Consider the following 20,969-nt stretch of genomic DNA (forward strand, 5'->3'; position numbering starts at 1 on the left):
ATGTATATAGAATAGATTTGAATATATGCCCCCAACACCCAGGTACTGCACAGATACATGTACACGTATGTATTTACATCATCTATCTATACTCTGTCTATCTATTTATCGATCTCTCGCGTGGTTTCCATAGACATAGGGAATGTGACGTCATCCTTGTGGGCCCCGTTTAAGAACCTCTACTTTTGCTTGTGAGAAAAAAGATAATCTTCTTTGAGGTTCAAAGGAGATCAGGTTTACTTAGTTAGATTAGTGACTCCCCCAGCTGGGGTCACGGCCTTCTTGAGTTTGTGGATGACAGTTCTCAGAAGGTAGAAGTAGAAATTTCCCCATTCCCAGTGCCAGACTCTGGACCCTGAGTTCCAGAGCACTGTGTCTCGGAATTGAAGGGAGGACTCAAGGGCACCTTTATCCTTGGAACATTGACTTGTTATAGAAATGGGTTCCTCACGTTTTTCCTAAGACACATATATAAATTCAGGTATGTGTGCAAATGTAAAAACATAGATGGAAAACCCATCCACCATCTAAGCAAAGAGACGGGAAAGATTAGGAAAGATTGGGATGAGCTCTTTGTTCCCACACGCCTTCTTGCCAGTCTCCTTCTCCTTTTTCCTCTCGTCTATCTGGGTCCAAGGTGTTACTATGCGCTACTTCTATAAGAATACATCCTTCCCACCTTACACCAACTGGCCCCGAGTGGGAGAGGGATGTCCATCCTTAAACAGCTTCCTTTAGGGTTGAAAGATCAAAAGGTCTGGAGCTGCCTGGCGTGTTCCTGAGGAACAAGGTCCAACCGCGATCCCCTCCCTAGCGAAACAGGCGGCTTCACTTCCGACGGCTGTTTTCTTCCTTGATGCGCTATTTCTCTTTGTTTATGACTCTTTCTGATAAATAAAATCACAACAGATGCCCAGGGATGGAAATATGTGTTTATGTGATAAATCTCTGTTCTATTCAAGATCCTCTCTGTGTTACTAAGAATTGAAAGGAAATTATAGGATTGTTTTCCTGGCATCCAGATAAAGAGGCTGCTTCGAGTTTTCCCTTTTTGTGCCGCATCAGGGAACGGGATTCAGAACACAATATTTCTGTCATCTGCGACTTTGCTATTCCTCCCAGCGAGAGCATCCCTACAGCTCCTCTCATTGACTCCTCTCTCTCCCCACCCACACCCGAGCTCTAGGAAAAAAAGGAGGATTCCCCACAGGACAAGAGCAATGAAGGCCCTCCACGCTTCCTGAGGACTTACTGGGTGTGTGACTCATTGTGTGCTCTTGGGAGGAGGATGAGGGGCAGATAAAGGCCCTTAAGCTATGCTCCCCATCCTTCCCTCAGATAAAACTAAGCTTCCTGAAGGCAGGAACTGCCTCCTGTCTGCTTGTGTGAACTCTAGTCCCGTGCTGGCAAGAGCAGGTGCTAAGTCTTGGGCCCAAGTCAGAACACGAGGCGTCTTGGGACAGGTGGGTCTGCGGTGAGCCCTCTGGCCCTGGCAGAATGGCCATGTTTGGCCATAGCCTCTCAGCGACTTGCTCTGGGTGCTGGGCAGACTGGCTCTAGGGGAGGCGGAGCCCCTGGCTTTTGGTGCAGCAGGAAGAGAGCTGGCAAAGCCTTACCAGGTAACTCCCAGCATTCCAAGGGAGCAGCATGTGGGACTCCCGCAGATTAGCAGAGAGAAATTGAGTGTAAGCCTCAAAATGACATTGGGGAGAGGAAACAGCCCCAGCAGCGATGACTCACAGAAATGCACACGGTCCTTAGGGCCTTTCGGGGCTCAGCGGTCTGGAAACACTTGTGCGTGTGATTGCCTCCAGCTAAGAGAGGAGGGAAACGATGGGGAAGGGCAGGGCCCAGGATTGCTTCCTCTGCCGGCTCCTTACTGCATCCGAATGGAGGCCTCTGGTTGCTCCCAGCCCCGGATTTCCAGTGGGAGCAGATTTACCAAGGCTGAGCATAAGCTCACCGCAGAAGCAGAGGTGGCAGCCTTCCCAGGGGAGGGGAGGGCAAAACTCTGCCCTGCTCCTTAAAACAGACCTCTGCTGTCAACCGGAAAATCTCCTGCGTCACAAGCGATTCCTGTCCAGGAAGGGGGGGGGAGCCCCCAGGAGGGGTCCGGCCCACCGGTGAGCGGGCTGGGCAGCCAGTGTTAGCCATGAGGCCCCTCGTGAGTTTGGGCTCCAGTGGCCACTTCCACTGCTCATGGAATCCCGGCTTCGTCCAGGTGGGAAGAGCATCCAAAGCCTGTGGGCACAGGGTCTGAAGAGCAGGTTTGACAAGGGCAAGAGCTGCAGTCGGTATTAGTGTCAGTCCAGGCTGGGCTTCTTCCGGACAGTCCATCTGGGTTCCGGTTCCTTGAGTCCTCTCAGCATGGCTCCGCCCAGGATCTGGGAGGTGGCCCAAGAGTTGGATGTGGGGCTCAGGGAGGTAGCTGAGGGACAGAGGCTGGGGATGACTCATCTCTTTGGCTGCCCTAATTTTCTCCCTCCTTCCGATTCTGTCCCAGCGCAATATGATGGACTGAGGAGCTGGAGAGAGAACTGGGAATAAATGATCCTGGGCTCAGAGCTGCCTGGATCTCGCCCTGGGAGGGGCCTTGGCCACCATCTGGTCCAATGACCCGTTTCACAAGTGAAGAAACATAGATCCCGGCATCTTACGGTGCTTGCCCAAAATCTCAGGACTCTGTGTCAGAGGTGATACTTGCCAGGGCAGCCCTGAAGTCAGGAGGAGCTGGGTTCAAATCTGGCCTCAGACACTTAACACTTCCTGCCTGTGTGGCCCTGGGCAAATCACTTAACCCCAATTGCCTCAGCAAAAAAGAAAAAAAAATTTATAAAGAAGTGAGACTCATCCTCAGGTGTTCTGGGTCTCATGTTCAAAATGTGTGTGAGAACGTAAAACCCTCGAGATGTTTGCGGTGGGTGCTCCAGATTTAGTTTGGAGAGACTGATGGAAGACAGGCCAAGAGGATCCCCTGGGCACTTGGACCCCAGTCTTGGATCCATTACCTCTACCTCCAAGAGAGGAAAATGGGAATAATAATCCCCCAGAGACAATGGGGAGGAGGCCAGGCTCAGGCCCTGCTTCTGCCACACTTCCACCTCGCTTATGTGATCTTAGGCAAGTCACAAAATGTTAAAGCCCCAGGCACTTGTCTATGAGTCCAGCTCGATTACTGATCTATGTTGGTAGAAGGAGTTTCCACACCTGGATTTCTTTGCACTGATGAAAGCATGTGTCCAGCCTGAAAAATCGCCCAAGATTCTGCCAGACGCTGGAGGGACTCAGCAAGGATGTGCAGGCCATTGCCTGTCGGATGCCTGCCTCCAAGCCCAGAGTTCCAGCCGCTTCAGCAAGCTCGGTTCTGGGGCTCAGTGCAGCTGACCCGTGGTCAGGGGCTGGCTAATTCTGTCTGCCCTTGGGCAGCCCCTTCTGGTGTTCACAAAAGGGTGTGCAGAGGATAGCAGCGGGCAGGGAAATTCCCTCCTGGCTAATCCAGTGGGTGCCAGTCAGCCAGGAGTCAGCCTCTGCCATGACGGTCCCCATGGCCGGCCAGCTCAGTCGCGGAGGCAGCTACCATTGGACTCCTATTGGGAAGTAGGTGTGCTCTCCTTGCTACCTGGAACCTGCTGGATCTTGACTCGACTTGAAATATCTCACTGCGGCCAACTTCCTGACCCCCGCCTCATAGTTTCTCATCAGTAAAGTGGGAATCCACCACACCTGGAGAGTGACCTCCTAGGAGTATACTGGAGACCAAAGGAGACAGTGGCTTTTTCCTCAATAACATTTTGCCCGTTCAATTACATGTGAAGATGGTTTTCAACATTCATTTTGTAAGATTTTAACTTTCAGCCTTTTCTCTTCCTCTTCCTTTCCTCATCCTTCAGGCGCCTAATGATGTCACTGTCACCCACCAAAAATGGTGGTATTGAAAACAGACTTCCCTTGGTTTTGCTTTGTCCTAAACCCAATGGTTCTTCTTTCCTTTCCTTCCCCCCTCCCTGGTCTGACATAGGCCAGACAATGTGCAACGTGAATTCATTTTAAACAAGAAAGAAACAAACAAACAAAGAACAAAAAAAGGACAAACCACCAAAAAGGACAAACAAAAAAGGCAAAAGTACTCTTCCATCCCCATTCCACCTCCGTAGTTCTCTCTTGGAAGCCAATGGCTCTTTCTATCCCAAGTCTATGGGAACTGCCTTGGATGGCCACATGGCTCAGAAGAGCTAAGTCCATCATATCTGAAAGCCGCCCAATCTTGCCGTTACCTGGACAACGCGGAGACAATGACTTTGGCAAAGGGAGGCAATGATTCGGGCCCAAAGGGAGATGATTTATGTAGCGCATTAAGCGTTGTAAGCCGTTGTCACTATCATGCTTTGAGGCCACAAGAACAGTTGCTTGGTGGCCTGACGCTTGCAGGCTCCTTTGGCATCCTGGTCACCAGAGACAACGTGGCACCCAGGGAGTGACAAGTGAGAGGGAATGCCCACCTGACTGCTGCCAGCACGGGGCGTAGTCACCCTCTGAACACGCGCTGGTCAAGAGCGAGCCTTGAGGAGACCACTCGAGGCTGACAACTGAACGTGGCGAACTGACTGCAAGAAGCCATTTTGGGGTGGATGCTTCAGTCCCATAATTCATGCCAGTGAAGGCCAAGAGCTGAACTGGGAGTCATGAAGACCAGGTTTCCGGTCCCTTCTGAGATGGCCTTGGGTCACTGTCCCCATTGTTCTGAAAGCATGATCCCCTAGGTGGGACATCCATTTATGGTCCTGGCTCAGTGGGTGGTGACTCGAGCTTTCCCATGCACTGCTCTCCTAGTCAGACTCTATTCCCTGTGCCCAGTGAGGGCTGGGATCCCACCCGAGCACCAGGATAACCTAATGGCAATCTCCGCCTCTGGGACTGTTTCCCGCTCTGTATAGCAAAAAGGAAAGAGGGAAAGGAGTAGGGGAAAAGGGAAACAGGTATTCATTAAGCTCCCCCAACAGTGCGCCGAGGAGACTTAGTTCTCCAGTCTCTCCAATGTACCACGGCCATTACTATGTACAGGCACTGGTTAAGGCTTTACAAATATAATCTCGTTTGATCCCCACAATGACTCCGCAGGGCAGTGCTACTATTATCCCTATTTTACTCTTGAGAAAACCGAGGCAGAAGCGACCAGCCCAGAGCCACAGCTGGCACGCGTCTCAGGCTGGATTAGACCTCGGTCCTCCTGCTCCAAGTCCAGCCTCTGTTCCCTGCGCCAGCTGCCTCCCGCTTGGAGGCTTGGAGGTGGATGGGATGGCCTCCATGATGGCTTTAGGGCCAGTCTCACATTTCTCTCCATTGCGTAAAGGACAAAGCAAAACCAGGGGCTAATTCACTGCCGGCTGGAAATCTGTCTTCAGCGTCACCATTTTGGTTAATGATGGTGACTCCGTGAAGGATGAGGAAAGAAGGGGACTCGTGGGCTTTCCCCTGAATGGGCTTCCCAATGAAGAAAGCCATGGTGGCGTTCCCCCAGAGCGCTTTGCTTAGCTGTCTGGGACAGAAAGTGGCTCAATCCTTTGTTCTCTTCCTTCCCTTCCAGGGACACTTGGGAAACAAGACCATGAATCTCTGTTGCTCTCCTTGTGCAAAAAGCTGGAGAGAGCCGGGCTAGGCTACAGGAGAGAACAATTAGATAGATGCATTCAGAAGTAATGAAAACTTGTACCAAAAAAGCTGATGTTTCAATGTCTCCAGTGGCAGGCATTTGTACTTTGCCTTCTGCATTTAATGATGATCACAATACATAATTATTATTAAAGAGTACATATCAACACTTATTATTTTACTAGGCAATAACTCCTCTCCCAGGGTGGCTGACCAATGGGGATGACCGTATTATTGTTATTGTGATGGTCAAATCTGGCATTTATATAAGAGCCTACTTCATGCCAGGCCCCGTGCTAAGCACTTTACAAGCATTATCTCAGTTGACTCCACAGCCGCCCCAGGAGGGAGGTGCTATTATGATCCCCATCTAAGGGACTTGCCCACGGTCACACAGCCAAAGAGTATCTGAGCTGGGTTTGACCTCAGGCCCTCCTGATTCCAGACTCGAATTGGATGGGATGGGATGCAAGCAATCTCAAGAAATGCTAGGCTGTGGGAAGAAATGCACAGACAAGCAAGGAGGAGCAAGGGTTAGTGCCGCTCTCCTCTGCTGGGTCCCATTCCCTCCCCAGGCAGGATTCAGTCCCAGTCACCCCACCCTGCTGATGGTCTCAGGAGTGCCCAGGAGAGTGGGAGGACCCAGTGCCTGGAGAGTGGAGTCTAGTTATCCTGGAGAAGAGAAGATTCTGGGCAAAGCAGCTCTCTTGCAGCTGCCAGGAGCTGCCCTGGAGAAGGGCCATGAGCTTTGCTGTGTTTGGCCCCAGAGGCAGAGGCTTCTGAGGCAGGCTTAGGTTTATGTGAGAGTGAAACAAAGGAGAAATCTTCCCAACCATTGAGGGGTCCCAGTGTGGAGCAGGCAGGCTCCCGGGGCAGCAGCAGCTCCTCCTGGTAATCTCCAAGCCCAGGCAGAGCACACACTCATCAGATGCACTGGAGAAGAGATTCCCTGAGGAACAGGTTGGACTCGCTGCCCCCGTCGCTTCCTCCATTTTCTGTCCTTCCCCTACCCCAGTTCCCATTCTCCTTGCCCTTCCTGCTCATCCCACTGGATGCCCTCTCCCACCAATGACTCTGGCCATTTCCTGAAGCTTGCTTCTCTCCTGATCCACCTCCAGCTCCACTTCCTCAGCTCCTTTCAAAGCCCAGCTCACCTCCCTCTCTTCCCCCATTCCCCTAATATTAGGGGGTGCCTCCTGTCCGGTGACTTCCGGCCTAGATTGTCTGTGGCTTGCTGGGACATAGTTGTTCAGCTCTCGTCTCCGAATTAAGCTGTGAGCTCCTTCAGAGCCAGCGCTACCTTTTCCCTTTCTTCTTATCCCCAGAACTGAGCATAAGGCACATAGTAGGTGCTTAATAAATGTTTCTTGACTGCCTGAGTCAGGCAGAGCATCAAACTAGCTGCTGGTGACAGAGACTTGACAGAAGGGCCCCAGGATGCTTGCATTTTACAGGAAATCTGGGTGGAAATACTCTGTCTCTGGACCTGCTCCTGGCTGGGCGGGACCATCCTTAGAAACACAAGGCCACCTTCTGGGGAACCCCTCAGGGACACTGTAAGGGCAAACTGGGTCCCAAGGACTAATTGTCAGTTTCTGTCCCTCTACGTTTCTGTGAAATCACATCCTAGTCCATGAGTCAGCTGGGATATGGCTTATAGGTCCAAAAAGGAAGAGGAGGAGGGGAAGAAGGAAGAGGAACAGGAGGAGAAAAAAGGGGAGAAGAAAGAGAAAAAGAAGAGAAGGAAGAGGGAGGAGAAAGAAGAAGAAGAAAGAGAGGGAAGAGAGGAGGGGGAGGAGGAGGAAGGAGCAGAAAGCAAGAACAAGAAGTCATTTCATTTTAGCATCTGTAGTTGGAGGGGCCCCCAGTAGGAGCCTTCCCATCCCACATTCTCACCTCTGGCAGTGAGGGTGAGGGAGTTCAGAAGCTCCTGAAGCTGCCTTGTGTTTGTTCTCTCCCTTCCAGCTGACAAAACCTGGTTTCGTCTGATACATCTTAGGGTTGTCCCTAGAACAGAGCCTTAGTCTGTAGCTCCTGGGATCCCAGACCTCGAGCTCCCTCCCCACAGTCCCCTGGCTCTCTCCTCAGCTCCTGCCCCAGTCTTAACCCCCTGGATCCCAATCCCATTATCTCCCCGGTTCCCAGCCCCCATTTGCCCAGTCCCCTAATTCCCAGGACCCTCAGATCCCAGTTCCTCTGGCCCTGTAGCCTCCAGGTCCCCAGGACCTCAGCATCCTTCCCCCCAAGTCCCCAGCTTAGCCTTCCCTTAGGCTTCAGGTCCTCCACCTCCTCCATCCCCAGGATGTCACTCTAGTCCCCACCATCTCCCGGTGTCCTCAGCTCTGCCTGCTGCAGGCCCTATGCCCCAGAACCCTCTGCTCTGGCCCCTCAGCAGCTGTCCCCTGACCCTCATTCCCCAAACGCCCAAGTCCCCAGACCACAGTCCTGCGGTCTCCAGGGCTCCCGAGCACGGCAGGTCGCTCCAGGGCTCCCAGCCCCCAGCAGTCCTCGTGCCAGGAAGGAAGACAAAGCTCCCTCCAGAAGTGTCAGCTTCTCCGAGTTTTAGTTCTGCCCACTCGTGTCACTTAGGGTTCAAAGCAGCTCCTGGCAGATCTGACTTGCTGGAGAAGGAGGGAAGCTCCCCCATTTCCCTCTGCTGCTCTGAGGCTCTCCAGGCGCTCAGGTGTGGGGGAGAGGGAGAGGAGTGACCAAAGAGAAGTCCCTTGCCCAGAGCAGGGGGCTGGGATTTCATCTCCCAGCATGCCCTGCCCTGTCAGTGAGCAAGTGGGGGGCAGCACGTGATCCCGCCTCCCCGAGCAGGGACCCCTCGGGCCTCGTGGACTCCGTCCCCGCGTGTTTGTGCCCCACGCGGCCACGTGTGGAATGGCTGGATGCGGCCTTGGTGATGATTAGAGCTCCCCGGGCAGCGAGGTGTCTGGTTTAGTGAGTCCCACATATTTCTCCTCTTCCCTCTCAGGGGTCAGGCTGTGGGGGAGGGGGGACTCAATGATGCCCTTCTCCAGCCCCCACTCACTCTGATTTCCCGCCGGCGCTTGGAAGCCCCCGCCAGCCATCAGGGCGCAGCTGGCAGGGCTGTGGGCAGAGTCCCGGGCAGGACCGGGGACGCGCCCGGGCGGTGGCCGTGTGGGACTCGCTTCCGGGGCCTCTGCTTTTGTGAGAAACCCCAAACTCCCGGGAAAGCGGGCGCTTTCCCTCTGTGTTACACAACGGGCGTGTGTGTGCTCGTGAGTGTGTGTATGCACGCGCGCGTGAGTGTGTGTGTATGCACGCGCGCAGAGGACACTGTCCCTCCTCGGCCTTTCTCAGGGCTGCTCCCCGTCCCGAGGGGCTCAGAACCGAGCTCCCGAGCTAAAGTCTGAACGGTCTCTGGCCGGAGAGAGGGGCCCGGGGCCGGTTCCGGGGCGCCCCACCCTGGCTGGGGGTGGGGGAGGCGTCGGCAGGCTGGCGGCGAAATCTCAGCAAAGAGAACAATTCTAATCAGTGACAAAAATATTTGCGGCCCATATGTTCGCGTGAGCTCATGTCCATCTGCTGCCGCGCAGCGCGCCGGGAGCCGAGGCTTGGGTGATTCAGGCTCCGGCAGCCTCTCGGCGGCTCCCGATTTAGAGGCAGGTGCTAATTCGGTCAGGCGCCATCTCCGCAGCCCGCCCGGGCACACGCTCCCTCCCCGCGGGGCCTCGCGCCCGCTCACACGCCGGCGACCCCCGAGCCACGCGCGAGCCGGTCACGTTGGCCCCTCCCCGCAGCCCGGAGCTGTCCCTTGTACCCGGGGAGCCGCCCCCGGCCGGGGAGCTCTCTGCCCGTGGCCACGGGAGGCTAAGGCCTCGCTCCCCACGTGGGGGGCTGAGGCTTCGGGGGGCGGATGGCCCCCGGGGGGGGGCGTGATCCGGGAGGAAATCGGGGGCCGCCCGAGCCGTTTCCGAGGCTTCAGAATTGCGGCCATTCCCAGTGATTCCTTAGAAATCGGGCGCCAGTCGCAGCTCCCACATTGCTTAGTCGGGGGAAAGCGAGCCTGCGCAAAGGCGTGGGGCCCCCTTATTGGGGGGACTTGGGAGAAGGCTCTCCTCTGGCAACCTGGGGGGTCTGGGGCTGCTGGGAGGGTGAAGCCCAAAGGTCGGGGCGCCCTGCGAGGCAGACTCCGCCGAGTCCCCAAGGCAGCCCCCCAGCAGCTCGCGCACGGCTCAAATAGCGGCCCCGAATCTTGACGGCCACCCCCCCCATACACCCCGCGTTTGCCCGCTGCCGCCGCCGTAGGAGGGGCGAGGAGGCGGCGCACGCTCCGGCCCCGCTCCTTTGCACCGCGCCCGGAGGTGGCCAGTGCGCCCCCGGGCTTCGTTCCCCCGCGGGGGCCCTTCTGACGGCGGGAGGCCGCGGAGCCGGCTTCTTTTCCTCCGGGAAGCCCGGCCCCCCTCTTCCCCACCCCGCCCCTCGCCAAGTTTTCGCTGCTAACCATTGTTCACTTTGCTCCTTTTCATTCGTCCCCCTCCCCCCCTGAGGGATGTGGCTCCTTAGACGGGAGCAGAGCGACTTTCGGAGAGAGCCAGAGTGAGCTCGCTCGCTCGCCCCCGAAGGCGCCTCCCGAAGCCTCGCAGCCGGGCGGGCTGGGACGGGCCCGGCGGGCGCCGCCGGGGAGGCCGGCCTCTGGCCCAGGTGATCCCGACTCCACGGAGAGCCGCGTCCCCAGGATATTTTTTCATGCAAAGTGGGGGCTCTCACTGAAAAAGGTTAAGGCGCCTCAGTGAGTAATGAGCGGCGCATAATGCGGGCGTTAATTTTAGCTCGCTGCGTAGGAGCTGTGGGGACTTGAGCGGCGGCTGGAGCCGCTTCATTAGACAGGAGGCAGGAGCTCGGGAGACAGGTGGAGGGAGCTCGGGCGGCCCGAGCGGGCAGCGGCGGCGGCCGGGGGGAGCCGGGCAGCGGCGGCCGGGGGGGGGGGCGGCGGGAGCCCGCCTTCTCCCGGGAGCGCCGCTGCCCGCTCCTCACCACTTCTCTTTTCGCAGGTTGACGATGCTCGGTCCGGCCGTCTGAGGAGGGGGCATGGAGACGGACGCTGGCGGCCGCTGACGGGGACATGGGACTCCACTCGCCATCGGTCACTGGTGTGGATTTTACCGGCCCGGAGCCCCCGAGGCAGCGTGACCGACAACCAGGACTCTGGCAGAGAGCCCCCGCCGAAGGTAACCGCCTCCCCGCCGTGCTCCCACCTGTCAGAGCCGCTCCGAGTCCGGCGTCCAAGTGCCGCCGCGCGGGGCACCCGAGGGCTGGAGGGGCCGGGGCCGGAAGGCTGTCCCTCCCCCCCGGGCCCCGAGGGCTGAGCAGGCTGCTCGGACCCCCACAACGTGTTCTTCTTGTCCCATGTGGCGCCGGGAAACGCCGTCCATTTCCCCTGCAATGCCCCAGTGAATGCAGTAGGTGAGCGCGAGGGCCGAGGTCCCGCCCCCGTCCTGGCCGGCTCGGGACGGGCTATTTTTGGCCGCGAAAGCCGAGTTGACCCCCAGGGCAAATTCTTGGCCGAGCCCGGTTCTCTTCACCCCAAGGAGCCCCACGGCAAAGCCCCTTGCTAAGCGCCCACAATCCTTTGCCGGGAGCCAAAGCCGAGCTGGGGCAGCAGCGGCAGCGCCCGCGGGGTGTGATTAGCCACTTCAGACATGGCACGGCTAGGGAAGCGCAAGTCGCCGGCTCGGGCGCGCTCCTCCTGCTTCCTTTGCCAGCTGAAAATAAAGTTATAGCGGATTCCTAAACGTTCCTGGGCTCGGGCCAAGGCCGTGCGGCAAATACTGGCGTGTCTAACGATGGCCATCCTGACGTCCCTGGGAGGGAGTCGCCCGGCTGCGCCACAGCTGCCCGGCTCTCGTTCCCTGGCCCCTTCCTCGCGGCCCAGGGACTCCAATGAGCCGGGAAGGGGGGAGGGAGAACGCGCAATTATTCGTGAGGCTCATTTCACATTTGATTAGGGGTTGGGTGGCTCCAAAGTTTGAAGAGAGGAAGAAGAGGGGCGATAATAACCAGCTTGAACTTGGGGAGGGGGGGCAGGGAGAGCCCGTGACTGGCCACGTCCCCAGCCTCCCGGCTGCCAGGGACACGGATGGGCCACAGGCAGTGAGGACTCCTTCAGAGCTGCTGCTCAGGGCGGGCAGGATTCTCACCCGTGCCTGGGGAATGACAGGACTGGGGGGAAGCTCAGGACTTTGCTCATCCAGCTGCCAGGGCCAAGCCTGCAAATGGTGACTCTGGAAGGTTTCCTGCCAATTTGAGATTGCATACTTATATGGAATATAATTGATCTACCGCCCCCTCAACACTCCCCCCATGGCCACCCCCACATTGCGCACCTTCTCCTCAGGAATAGGACTTTTAAGCCTGGACCCTTCAGATATATTTTTGATTGAGGAATCTTAGGAAAAGGGAGCTCCTTCCTCTCTCTCTCTCTCTCTCTCCCTCTATCTGTCTCTCTCTTACTCTCTCTCTGTCTCTCTCTTTTCCTTTTTCTCTCTGTCTCTGTCTTTATCTCTGTCTCTGTCTTTCTTTCTCTCTCTGTCTCTGTCTCTCTTTTTCTTTCTCTCTCTCTGTCTCTGTCTTTTTGTCTCTCTCTCTTTCATTTCACACACACACACACACACACACACACACACACACACACAAACTCCAAAGCAGTTTCTTATCTGTCAGGGAATCACAAACATTCCCTTTCCTGCCTTTCTCTTTCTTTTGTCTTCCCTTTTTGGGGGGAGGGGCCTGGTGGGGCAGGACTGAGAGGAGCTGGTCATCTCCTTCGCTGTGTGGGAGGCTAAATGGAACAGTTTCCTTTACCAGGTCGATTCCCTGTTTTATTTGAGCTATTGAAGGAAATGACCCTGAAGGCTGGCACAGAAGTTTGGGCTTGGAGGAAGCTGCACTGAAGCCCTCAGGAGTGAAGCTGAAGCCCACTTTTGCTTCTCTGGCTTCTCGACCTTCCAGGCCCTCCTACTTTGTTATTGTAATTTCCTGCGGAGAGAGAGAATGTCAGAGCAAGGGGAGTCCACCACGCAGTCTGCCGAGGCCCCTGGGGCGGAGCAGGAAGCCAGGACCCCAGAGAACGGCATCATTCAGTCGGACAGCCTGGATGAGGAAGAGAAGCTGGAACTTCAGGTAAGAGGAGGGAAGCCTCCCTGGCCCATTGTCCTTCAGGAGGGAAGCAGGACTGGCCCATTGTTCTCACAGGCCCTAAGGACATGTGAGGAGCTTTAGCCAATGTTGGGAAAAGCCCAGTGTGCCCTGCGCCTCCCTTTCCGGGCTGCCCTAGCATCTGGAGGGTGTGTCCTGCCTCCCTCAGACTCCAAGGGCTTCTGGCTCATTCCCAGCCCAGGGGCAGGCACTTGAGGGAGTGCCCAAGGTTGGGACCACAGCCCTTAGGCTCTGGGTTTTCAGGGGCCACTCTGCTTCCCAAAGAAAGCTGGGGCATCTTTTACAGAAATCCCAATCTCCAGCTGGAGATCTAGCCTGAGCACCCCCAAAACTTGTCAAAGGGACCCCAAGCCGATTGGGCAAAACCCGAAGAGCCAGAATCACTTTCCCTTCTCTTTTAAATCCTTTTAAATCGAAGGTCCACGAACACGCCCATTTCTGCCAAGTGGTTGTAGCCAGCTCCCCTCGGGAGCCAGAGCAGCAGCAGGGCTGGGAGGGGTGGGAGTGGGGACACATCTTCCTCTTGCCATTGCCCCAAGTGACGAGCTTCTGGGGTTTTCTCCACAGCGGCGGCTGGCAGCTCAGAACCAGGAGAGGAGGAAGTCCAAGGTAAGCTTCTCCACCAGCGCCCAGGGGGTGGGGGGCGGGGAGGCACCCTGGGACAGCAGTCACTGAGATTGCTTAGGAAGGGGCAGGTCCCTGGCTGTTGGGATAGAGCTCGCTCCCCAGACACACGGCTTGTCCCAGAAGCCGCCTGGAGTTGGACACACCTTGGGGAAAGGCCCAGGACTTGGTGGCCGCGGCAGCAGGGCTGCCGTTTAGTTATTATCCGTTTCCTCCAAGCAAAGGAGGGGCAGGTGGTTTTTAAGAGGCACCAGCCCTGCCTCCCTCTGACAAGCCTGTGCCCTGCCTAGATGGACAGGGAGGCAGGCCCTGGGGGGGGGGGGGCAGAGTACCTCTCACCACCCCTACATGGTGTGTATCTGATCACTCCTGAGACGTGTGACTGGTGTGCAAGGTTGGGAAGGAAAGGTGGGTGTGCACACAAACAGGACCCACTTTCCCCACAAATGACCCTCAGGCCAGCCCCAGGCCTGCCTGGCTCAACAACGCTCAGGTTTAAGCCAGGTGTAAGCCGGACGGAGGCCTGGGATCCCCAGGATCCCCAGCTCCTCCCGGGGGCAGCAGCTGCTTGTGGGTGGTTTGTTCTTGCTCTCTCTGTTTCCCTCAGTCAGGAGCAGGGAAGGGCAAGCTGACCCGGAGTCTGGCTGTCTGTGAGGAGTCTTCCTCCCGCCCAGGAGCAGAGGGGCTCCAAGACCAGGTACGTCCCCGGGGGTCCGTTGCCCTCCGTGCATGGCCCCCCCACTGCGGTTCGCATGGACGCGTGTTGGACGGGGAGACGAAGCTCAGATCTGGGGGGAGCAGCAGCTAGTGTGAGTCCGCCTGGGACCTGGATTAGCTTCATTCATTTGCTTTTTTTCCAGACTCTCTGAAAAGCCAACCAGTGGAAAGGAATTCCAAAGAATTAGATTACAAACTTACGTAGGAAGCCTCTGAGGCTCTTCCCAGCAGGCTGCCCCCCACGAGGCTCCCAGGACCCCCTGCTCTAGCTCAGCCAGGCTTTATTACCAACCAGTTCCCCAAGATGCACTTGCCTCTAAGACCCAGGACCCGGGCTCTTCTCGGCCTCCAGACCTAGAGAACGAGACTCTGTTCTGTGGAGGACTCTGTATGCTTTTGAGGACAGACCTCCCCCCAACACAGCTGTAAATAAGGCTCTGGGAGGGGCTGGGCTTGGGGGACCCTTCTTCCTGCCGTTAAGCAGGCCCCCCCACCTCGCCCCTCCTTGTTGGTCCCACACATCCAGAAAGTTGGTGCCGCGGATTTCTATCCCCACAAACAGCCTTTTGGGGGCCAACTCGGGAAGGCTCGTTCGCTCGTTTTATTTGCCTTTTAGGCATGGGATGAAAGAAGAGACAGCCTGGTGCTGGGCTGCTCTCCAAAGGCTCATTTGCTTCGCTAGAAATTGGGACCAATTAGGGAAAGTGAGAAAGACCGAGGAGCCCAGGGGGAAAGACACAAGTATTAAACCATTCCATTTAAACGTTTCTTTCTTTCTATTGACTTTAGTTAAGATACCTTAAACTCTCCTCCTGGACTCTCAGAGTTCCAAGAGCATTTTCTTCTAAAAGACCAAAAAAACAAAACAAAACAAAACAAAATAAAAAAAAAAGATATCCTTACCTTACTGACAGCTCTGGTTCAAGGGCTGGACCTTGCCCAGCCCCCCGGGCGTCCCCTGTCCTCAGACAATCAGGAGATGGACAGGGCGCCTTTGGGGTGTCCCCTTTCTGTTCCCAAATGTGAGCTTTGGGTTCTTCAGGCTTTGAGAAGCACATGCGGCTTCAGTTCGACTTTCTTTGTGCTTTTTGTTTCCCATGAGGTCCTTGGGGAGGATTATCCGAGTGGAAAGTGAGTGGTGGGTGGCTATTAATGTATTTTAAGCTCCATTAAAATCGGCAGAGTCTGGGGTAGCCCCACCCTAGTCAGACAGACGGAGGGAAATGGACGCCTTGTCTATCTCTCTGTCTGGAGGCTCCCTCCCCCGTGGTTGTACAGGCTACTCAGAAGAAACCCTTGTTCTCCTTTAAAACATCCCCCTCATTCCCCTCCCATTCTGGACCCCAAAGCCCACTGCCCAAGGGGCAAGGAAAGCCGGTCACGAATGGTGCTCTTTTGGCTTCAGCCGGCCCCCCGCTCGGTAGGACATCGCCAGAGTCTTCCTGACTGGCTAGGGGAGGGGGGACGGGGCCTCCCTGGGGCTCCTCTGTCCTCTGGGGAGAAGAGGCAGGTGCACCCACCCCCTCACTTACACCAGTGGCAGAGGCAGTTCCCTGCTAGGAGGGTGCAAGGAATGGCCGGCACAGGGGCCCCCCCCGATGCCCATGGCCACGGGGACCCCCGGTACTTAACCCTGGCCCATGATTCGATCTCTGGGTCTGCCCTTGAGCTAAAGGAAGCTCGCTGCTGACGTTCGGCGCCCTTGGCCTCCCAGTGTGTTCTTGTGCCCCGGATTTTCTATGACTCTTGTTGGATATGATGACCCTGTATCAATGTAACCCTTCACACATGTATTTTACTATTGAGGAAATCAATAAAAATCAGTATTCAACTCAGCCGAGATCCTTTCTTACCCACCAAGCCCTTGTCTGTCCTCTCACACGGCCTGTCCCTATGTCTGTCTGTAGGAAAAAGGGGTGACTCTGAACAGCCCATGTGACAGCAGCCCTCTACGCCCTCGGCCCACTCTCGGTCAGGCCGGAGCCCCAGGCTCCCCCCAGATCTGAGCCCTCAGAGGGTAGACAGCTCCCTTAGCCTTCTGCTGGCCCCCTCCTTAGCCAGCCCCCTCCTCAGCCAGCCCCCATGCTCCTGAAGGGAGGGGAGCCACGCCTTTGGAAGGGAGGCCCCCGCTGCAGGACCTTAGAGGCCACCAAGGGGCTGTTTTTGCAGCGAGGGGAAGCAAATTTCCTCCATCCCCCAGGGGTGCCTATGGGGGCTCACTCTGACTGACCCCCAAGGTCTAGGAGCACCGGCAGCCCCTGGAGGGCTTGCGTAGGCCAAGGACAGGGCAGAGAGGAACCTCTGACGGAGATCCCAGGGCCAGCACAGGCTGAGGAGCCCTTTTACACAAGGCCCTCTCTAAGGACCGTTCTTAGCCAAGGCTCCATGGGCCCTTCCCGTCCCATCCAAGAACCTCACAGTCTCTGGAGCCCCGACTCCAGTGTGACCGTACTCTCAGAGCAGGGCTTGGCTGAACCTCCCCAAGCCTCCTGGTGGATGGAGAGGCCGGCGGCCTTTGCCTGAGAACAGGCTTTGTTCAGCCTCCCTGTTGTCACGCTCCCCACGGCCAGACTTTCTCTTCCCTGCCCCGTTCCATAACCGCTGCAGACGGGTCCTGCTTCAGGCCGTCTGGCTGTGCCCAAAAGTAGATCATTTCATCCCTCGTTCTTTCGAGCCGAGGGAATGGCCCCCAAGCCACTGGCCAAGCAGTCTCTGAGTGTGAGGGCAAAGGTCATTTTTAAAGTGGAATGGTCATGGAGAAGGGGTGGCCCAGCCCAGGACCTGGCTTCTGAGGGGCTCCTTCCGGGGAGGGAGCCAGGGCCTGGGGCTTCTCTGGGCCTGCAGGGAGAGAAAGGGGCCCGAGATGCTGACCAGGCTACACACAAGCCTGGGGGTCCCACGGAGCAATCTAGGGACACCCACCAGAGTTAGAAGAACAGAGCAAGGTCCCTCCGAGTACAGTGAGAGCCGTCCCTTTACAGAGGGAATAACTGAGTCAGGTCCGGGGAGCCACCGGCCGCAATGTTCTCACGGGTGTCTGCCTCCACAATTTGGGCCGTCGATGTCTGAATGTCTGTCTGTCTGCCTGCCTGTGTCTGTCTATGTCTGGCTGGCTCTCTATGCTGTCTGTCTGCCCATGTCTGTCTGCCTGCCTCTCTATCTATGCTGTCTGTCAGTCCATGTCTGTCTGCCTGCCTGTCTGTGTCTGCCTGCCTACATCTGGATGGCTGTCTCTGTGGTCCATCTGTCTGTCTGTCCACGTCTGTCTGTCTGTGTCCATCTGGCTTTCCATGCCGTCTGTCTGTCCACGTCCGTCTGGGGGGCAGTTTTGCCACTGACTTCTCCCTGTGAGGGGAGGGCCCAGAGCTGGGAGCCACTACTGTAAATGACGTCACTGGGAAGCATGTGGGCCTCTGACTCAGGCACTTTCCTCCTCCAGATAAAAATAAGCCTGTGAGGAGCCTGACTTGGGGCCTGGGGGGCGGCAGGAAGGCTGGGCCAGGCCGGAGGGGGGGGGGGGGGCGCGTCTGACTGCAGGGCGGCCGCCTGTCTCAGGGCAGGCCATTCAGTGACAGGTTTAGGTTAGTTATTGTGAGAACAACCCCTCCGAGCGCCGGTTTTCTGCCTTTGGTGAGTCCTGCTGTCCCACCATGGACGCTGATGAGAGATGGTGGCTCTGGGCCTGAATCTGAGCTTTCCCTTTTCCAACAGGAGGCAGTTCATTTGCAGCTTTCCAGGCTTCCCAGCCTGCAAGAGGATGAGAAGCCCAGGAAAGAGGACTCAGAGAGAGAGAAGGAGAAGCCCAAGGAGAAAGCCTGGGAGAAGTCCAAGGTCCGAATGCTGTCCAAAGGTGAGCGGGGAAGGACTTCTGGGGCGCAGCCACTTCCCCCACGGGCACCTGGGCAGGAAACGGCGGCCAGGCCACCAAAGGCGCGGCTGAAGGGAAGCTCGGGGCACGGAGCGGGGCTGGTGCACACCTGGGGCCCCTTGGGTGGTCCCCGACATTTTAGCACCAAGAAAGCCGTCTGCTAACAAGAGCCCGGGGGGACGGCCCTGCGAGTACCCTCCTGTGGGGGGCTTTACAGAGATGGAGATGGGGGTCACATGGAGGCCGGACCCAGAAAGTTCAGGGGTCCATAAAGAAGAGAGGGGGAGAGGAGGGGCCTTCAAGGGGCCCGAGAGGCCCAGGCACATGTCTTGCGTGCCCCAGCGGGGCGAGAGTGGACGGCCCGAGGCAGGTTCGGCCATGCTGTGTGCACAGGATTCTGGACGCCCCACATGGCTGAGAGTTAACGTAGTGCCCGGCACAGATACCCTCTTCCTTCCAGGCTCTGCTGCAGAGCAGACCACACTGGGCCCTGCCAGGCCAGAGAGGGGCCAGCTCTTGCCCCAGGGATATCCGGGCACAGGGCCTGCCCTTCAGTGGTGCCCACCCTGCCCCCTTGCCCATATCTGGGCAGAGCGTACAACATGTATAGAAATGAAAAGGAGGCCAGAAGGTGTGGAGAGTGCCTGAGGACAGAGATCATGGGTCGCCAAGAGAGCCCAGGCTCCCCCTGTAGCCTAAAACACTCCCCAGTACTGTAGCCCAAAGCCAGCGGCCCCCCCTGAAGCCAGGCCTGGTGGGTGCCTGTGCCCGCCTCGGCTTCCAAAGGTCAGTTACCCTTGCCCGGGGAGAACTGCCTGGTCCGGGGCGCAGCCATGCTGCCCTTGACCTTAGAGAGGCTGGGCAACGCTGACCCTTGGGGGTCCGAGTTCACCCTGAGCCCACCTCCTTTTGTGCTGCTTTCTAAGCCTTGCTTCCCGGCAACTGGGAAAGGGGAAGCAGGGCTGTCCCTCAGTGCTCCGTTTGTTCCAGATTGCAGCCAGGAGTACACCGACTCCACGGGCATCGACTTGCACGAGTTCCTGGTCAGCACCCTGAAGAGCAACCCCAGGTACGGCCCGACTCCCAGCGGGCTTTGGGGCACTTACTGAGGTGGGCTTCAGCGCTGTCCTGTGCAACCGGAAGCAAGTGTCCAGCAGACTCAAAGTGCCTGAGACCGAGGGGATCCCGAGGCGCCCCCGCCCTCCCCTCAGTGTTCTCTGCCCTGGGCCATCCTTTCTTTTGGTTCCCAGAGCTGTTCCCGGGTTCCCATGCACCTTCCCTATTGGAGGCAGTGCTTGGGGCACAGGCAGGGGGGCTATGCCCCTGAAAATGTCCAGCCGTGGACCCGGACACATGGACAGAGGGAGGGGGACAAGTGAGGGGCGGGAATCGTCCCAGTGCCGCGGTGCCATCTGCTTCCAGGAGGCTTGTGTGGGTGCCTGGGGCCCGGTGACATCATAAGGTTTCTCTGCAATATTTTTAAATTTCCTCTGCTGAGCCATATGTCCCCTCCATGCACATGGAGCTGCTTCTCTCAGACCGTGAATTAGGAAGCTCAGGCTCTCCTGAGGACACTGTGGTGACTCAAGTCCACCTGAGCCCCACGTGAGCAGAGTCAGGGCTGCGAGGGTGTGGCCGGCGGCTCAGCGGGGCCGGGAAACCACCGGCCAGAGCCAGCCGAGAACCACCCGCCCAGCACAGAGAAAGGACGTTTTCCCCAATTAATTTTTCAGGGACAGGATGATACTCTTGAAAATGGAACAAGAAATCATGGACTTCATCAGTGACGACAAGTATGTGAACCTTCTCTCCATCCCTGGTACGGGGCGGGGGGCGGACAGATCCGGGACTGGGGAGGGGAGCACGTCCTTACGAGGGAGCGTCAGACACCGAGACAGCAGGGGGTTCTGGGTCCTGGTCTGTGGTGGCCACAACTGTGAGGAGTTGGGGGTGGGGATGAGCGAAGATGGGCCCTTTCTCCCCTGCATCTCTGCAGAAACCTCTTCCTGCTGAACTCGGCTTTCCTTCCCTATCTCGCTGCTGCAGGAATCATTACAAAAAGTTTCCTCAGATGTCATCCTATCAGAGGATGCTGGTGCACCGAGTGGCTGCGTACTTCGGAATGGATCACAACGTGGACCAAACTGGAAAATCGGTCATCATCAACAAGACTGGGAGCACCAGAATGTGAGTGTCAGCCCCCGCCTCCCCCTGCTCCGCCGGGGCTCGCCTCGCCACCTCAGCCCAACACGCCCCACCGTGCCACACTATAGCCCACCCCCCATAACCCACCACAACCCATCCCAACACACCGCTCCCCGCCATAACCTGCCACACCCCCTGAAAACCTATCACACCCTGTGCTAATCCACCACGATTCATCACAACCCACTCCCCACTCCCGTCATAACTGACCCACCACTCCCTACTCCCACCATAACTCACCCTCACTACTCCTCACTCCCACCATAACTCACTCCCACCACTCCCCACTCCCCCCATAACTCACATAACCCACTACAATCCACCAAAACCTTTTATGCCCCCAGAGTGGCTGCTCCTTTTGGTAATTTTACTTCACCCTCATCCCCATCTCATACTCTTGGGGGAAAACTCAAGTCTCTGTCTTTCAAGAAACAGAAAAATTTTATTTGTGATGTATTTTTGCTGGTCAAACTGGGAATTTATCTGATGATCTGGACAAGTTTTTATAAGCAATTCATTCAGTGGGGGGGAGGTGGGTGTGAGGGCTTGGCTGTGTATTCATGAAGTATATCAGTGGACCTGTCCCAAAAGTCTTAGAGCAGTTTGCAACTTAAAGAGAGCTCCTATAGTGTGAAATAGAGATTCTGGAGGCATTCTGTATCTTTAATATAGCACACACATACATCTAGATAAAGACTCTATGTGGATATATGTACATTCA

The 20,969-nt window shown here is 56.8% G+C and overlaps 1 protein-coding gene across 15 annotated transcripts in view; it reads left to right on the plus strand.

Moving 5' to 3' along the window:
* ARPP21 (cAMP regulated phosphoprotein 21) overlaps positions 1–20,969 on the plus strand; it is a 138,771-nt gene that overhangs the window by 43,865 nt on the left and 73,937 nt on the right. For 13 of the 15 annotated variants that reach the window (XM_031951380.1, XM_031951388.1, XM_031951403.1 and 10 more), the window contains exons 2-9: positions 10,671–10,847; positions 12,628–12,798; positions 13,402–13,443; positions 14,066–14,155; positions 17,887–18,025; positions 19,034–19,112; positions 19,777–19,836; positions 20,090–20,230. In XM_031951380.1, the coding sequence (XP_031807240.1) occupies positions 12,670–12,798; positions 13,402–13,443; positions 14,066–14,155; positions 17,887–18,025; positions 19,034–19,112; positions 19,777–19,836; positions 20,090–20,230 (680 nt within the window). In that variant the 5' untranslated portion in view covers positions 10,671–10,847; positions 12,628–12,669. Of the gene's footprint in view, positions 1–10,670; positions 10,848–12,483; positions 12,799–13,401; positions 13,444–14,065; positions 14,156–14,318; positions 16,011–17,886; positions 18,026–19,033; positions 19,113–19,776; positions 19,837–20,089; positions 20,231–20,969 lie in introns of those variants that run through there. The other 2 variants (XM_031951427.1, XM_031951454.1) reach the window with 2 other exon arrangements.

Source organism: Sarcophilus harrisii, chromosome 1 (genome assembly GCF_902635505.1).
Source record: "Sarcophilus harrisii chromosome 1, mSarHar1.11, whole genome shotgun sequence".
In the NCBI taxonomy this organism is placed as follows: domain Eukaryota; kingdom Metazoa; phylum Chordata; class Mammalia; order Dasyuromorphia; family Dasyuridae; genus Sarcophilus; species Sarcophilus harrisii.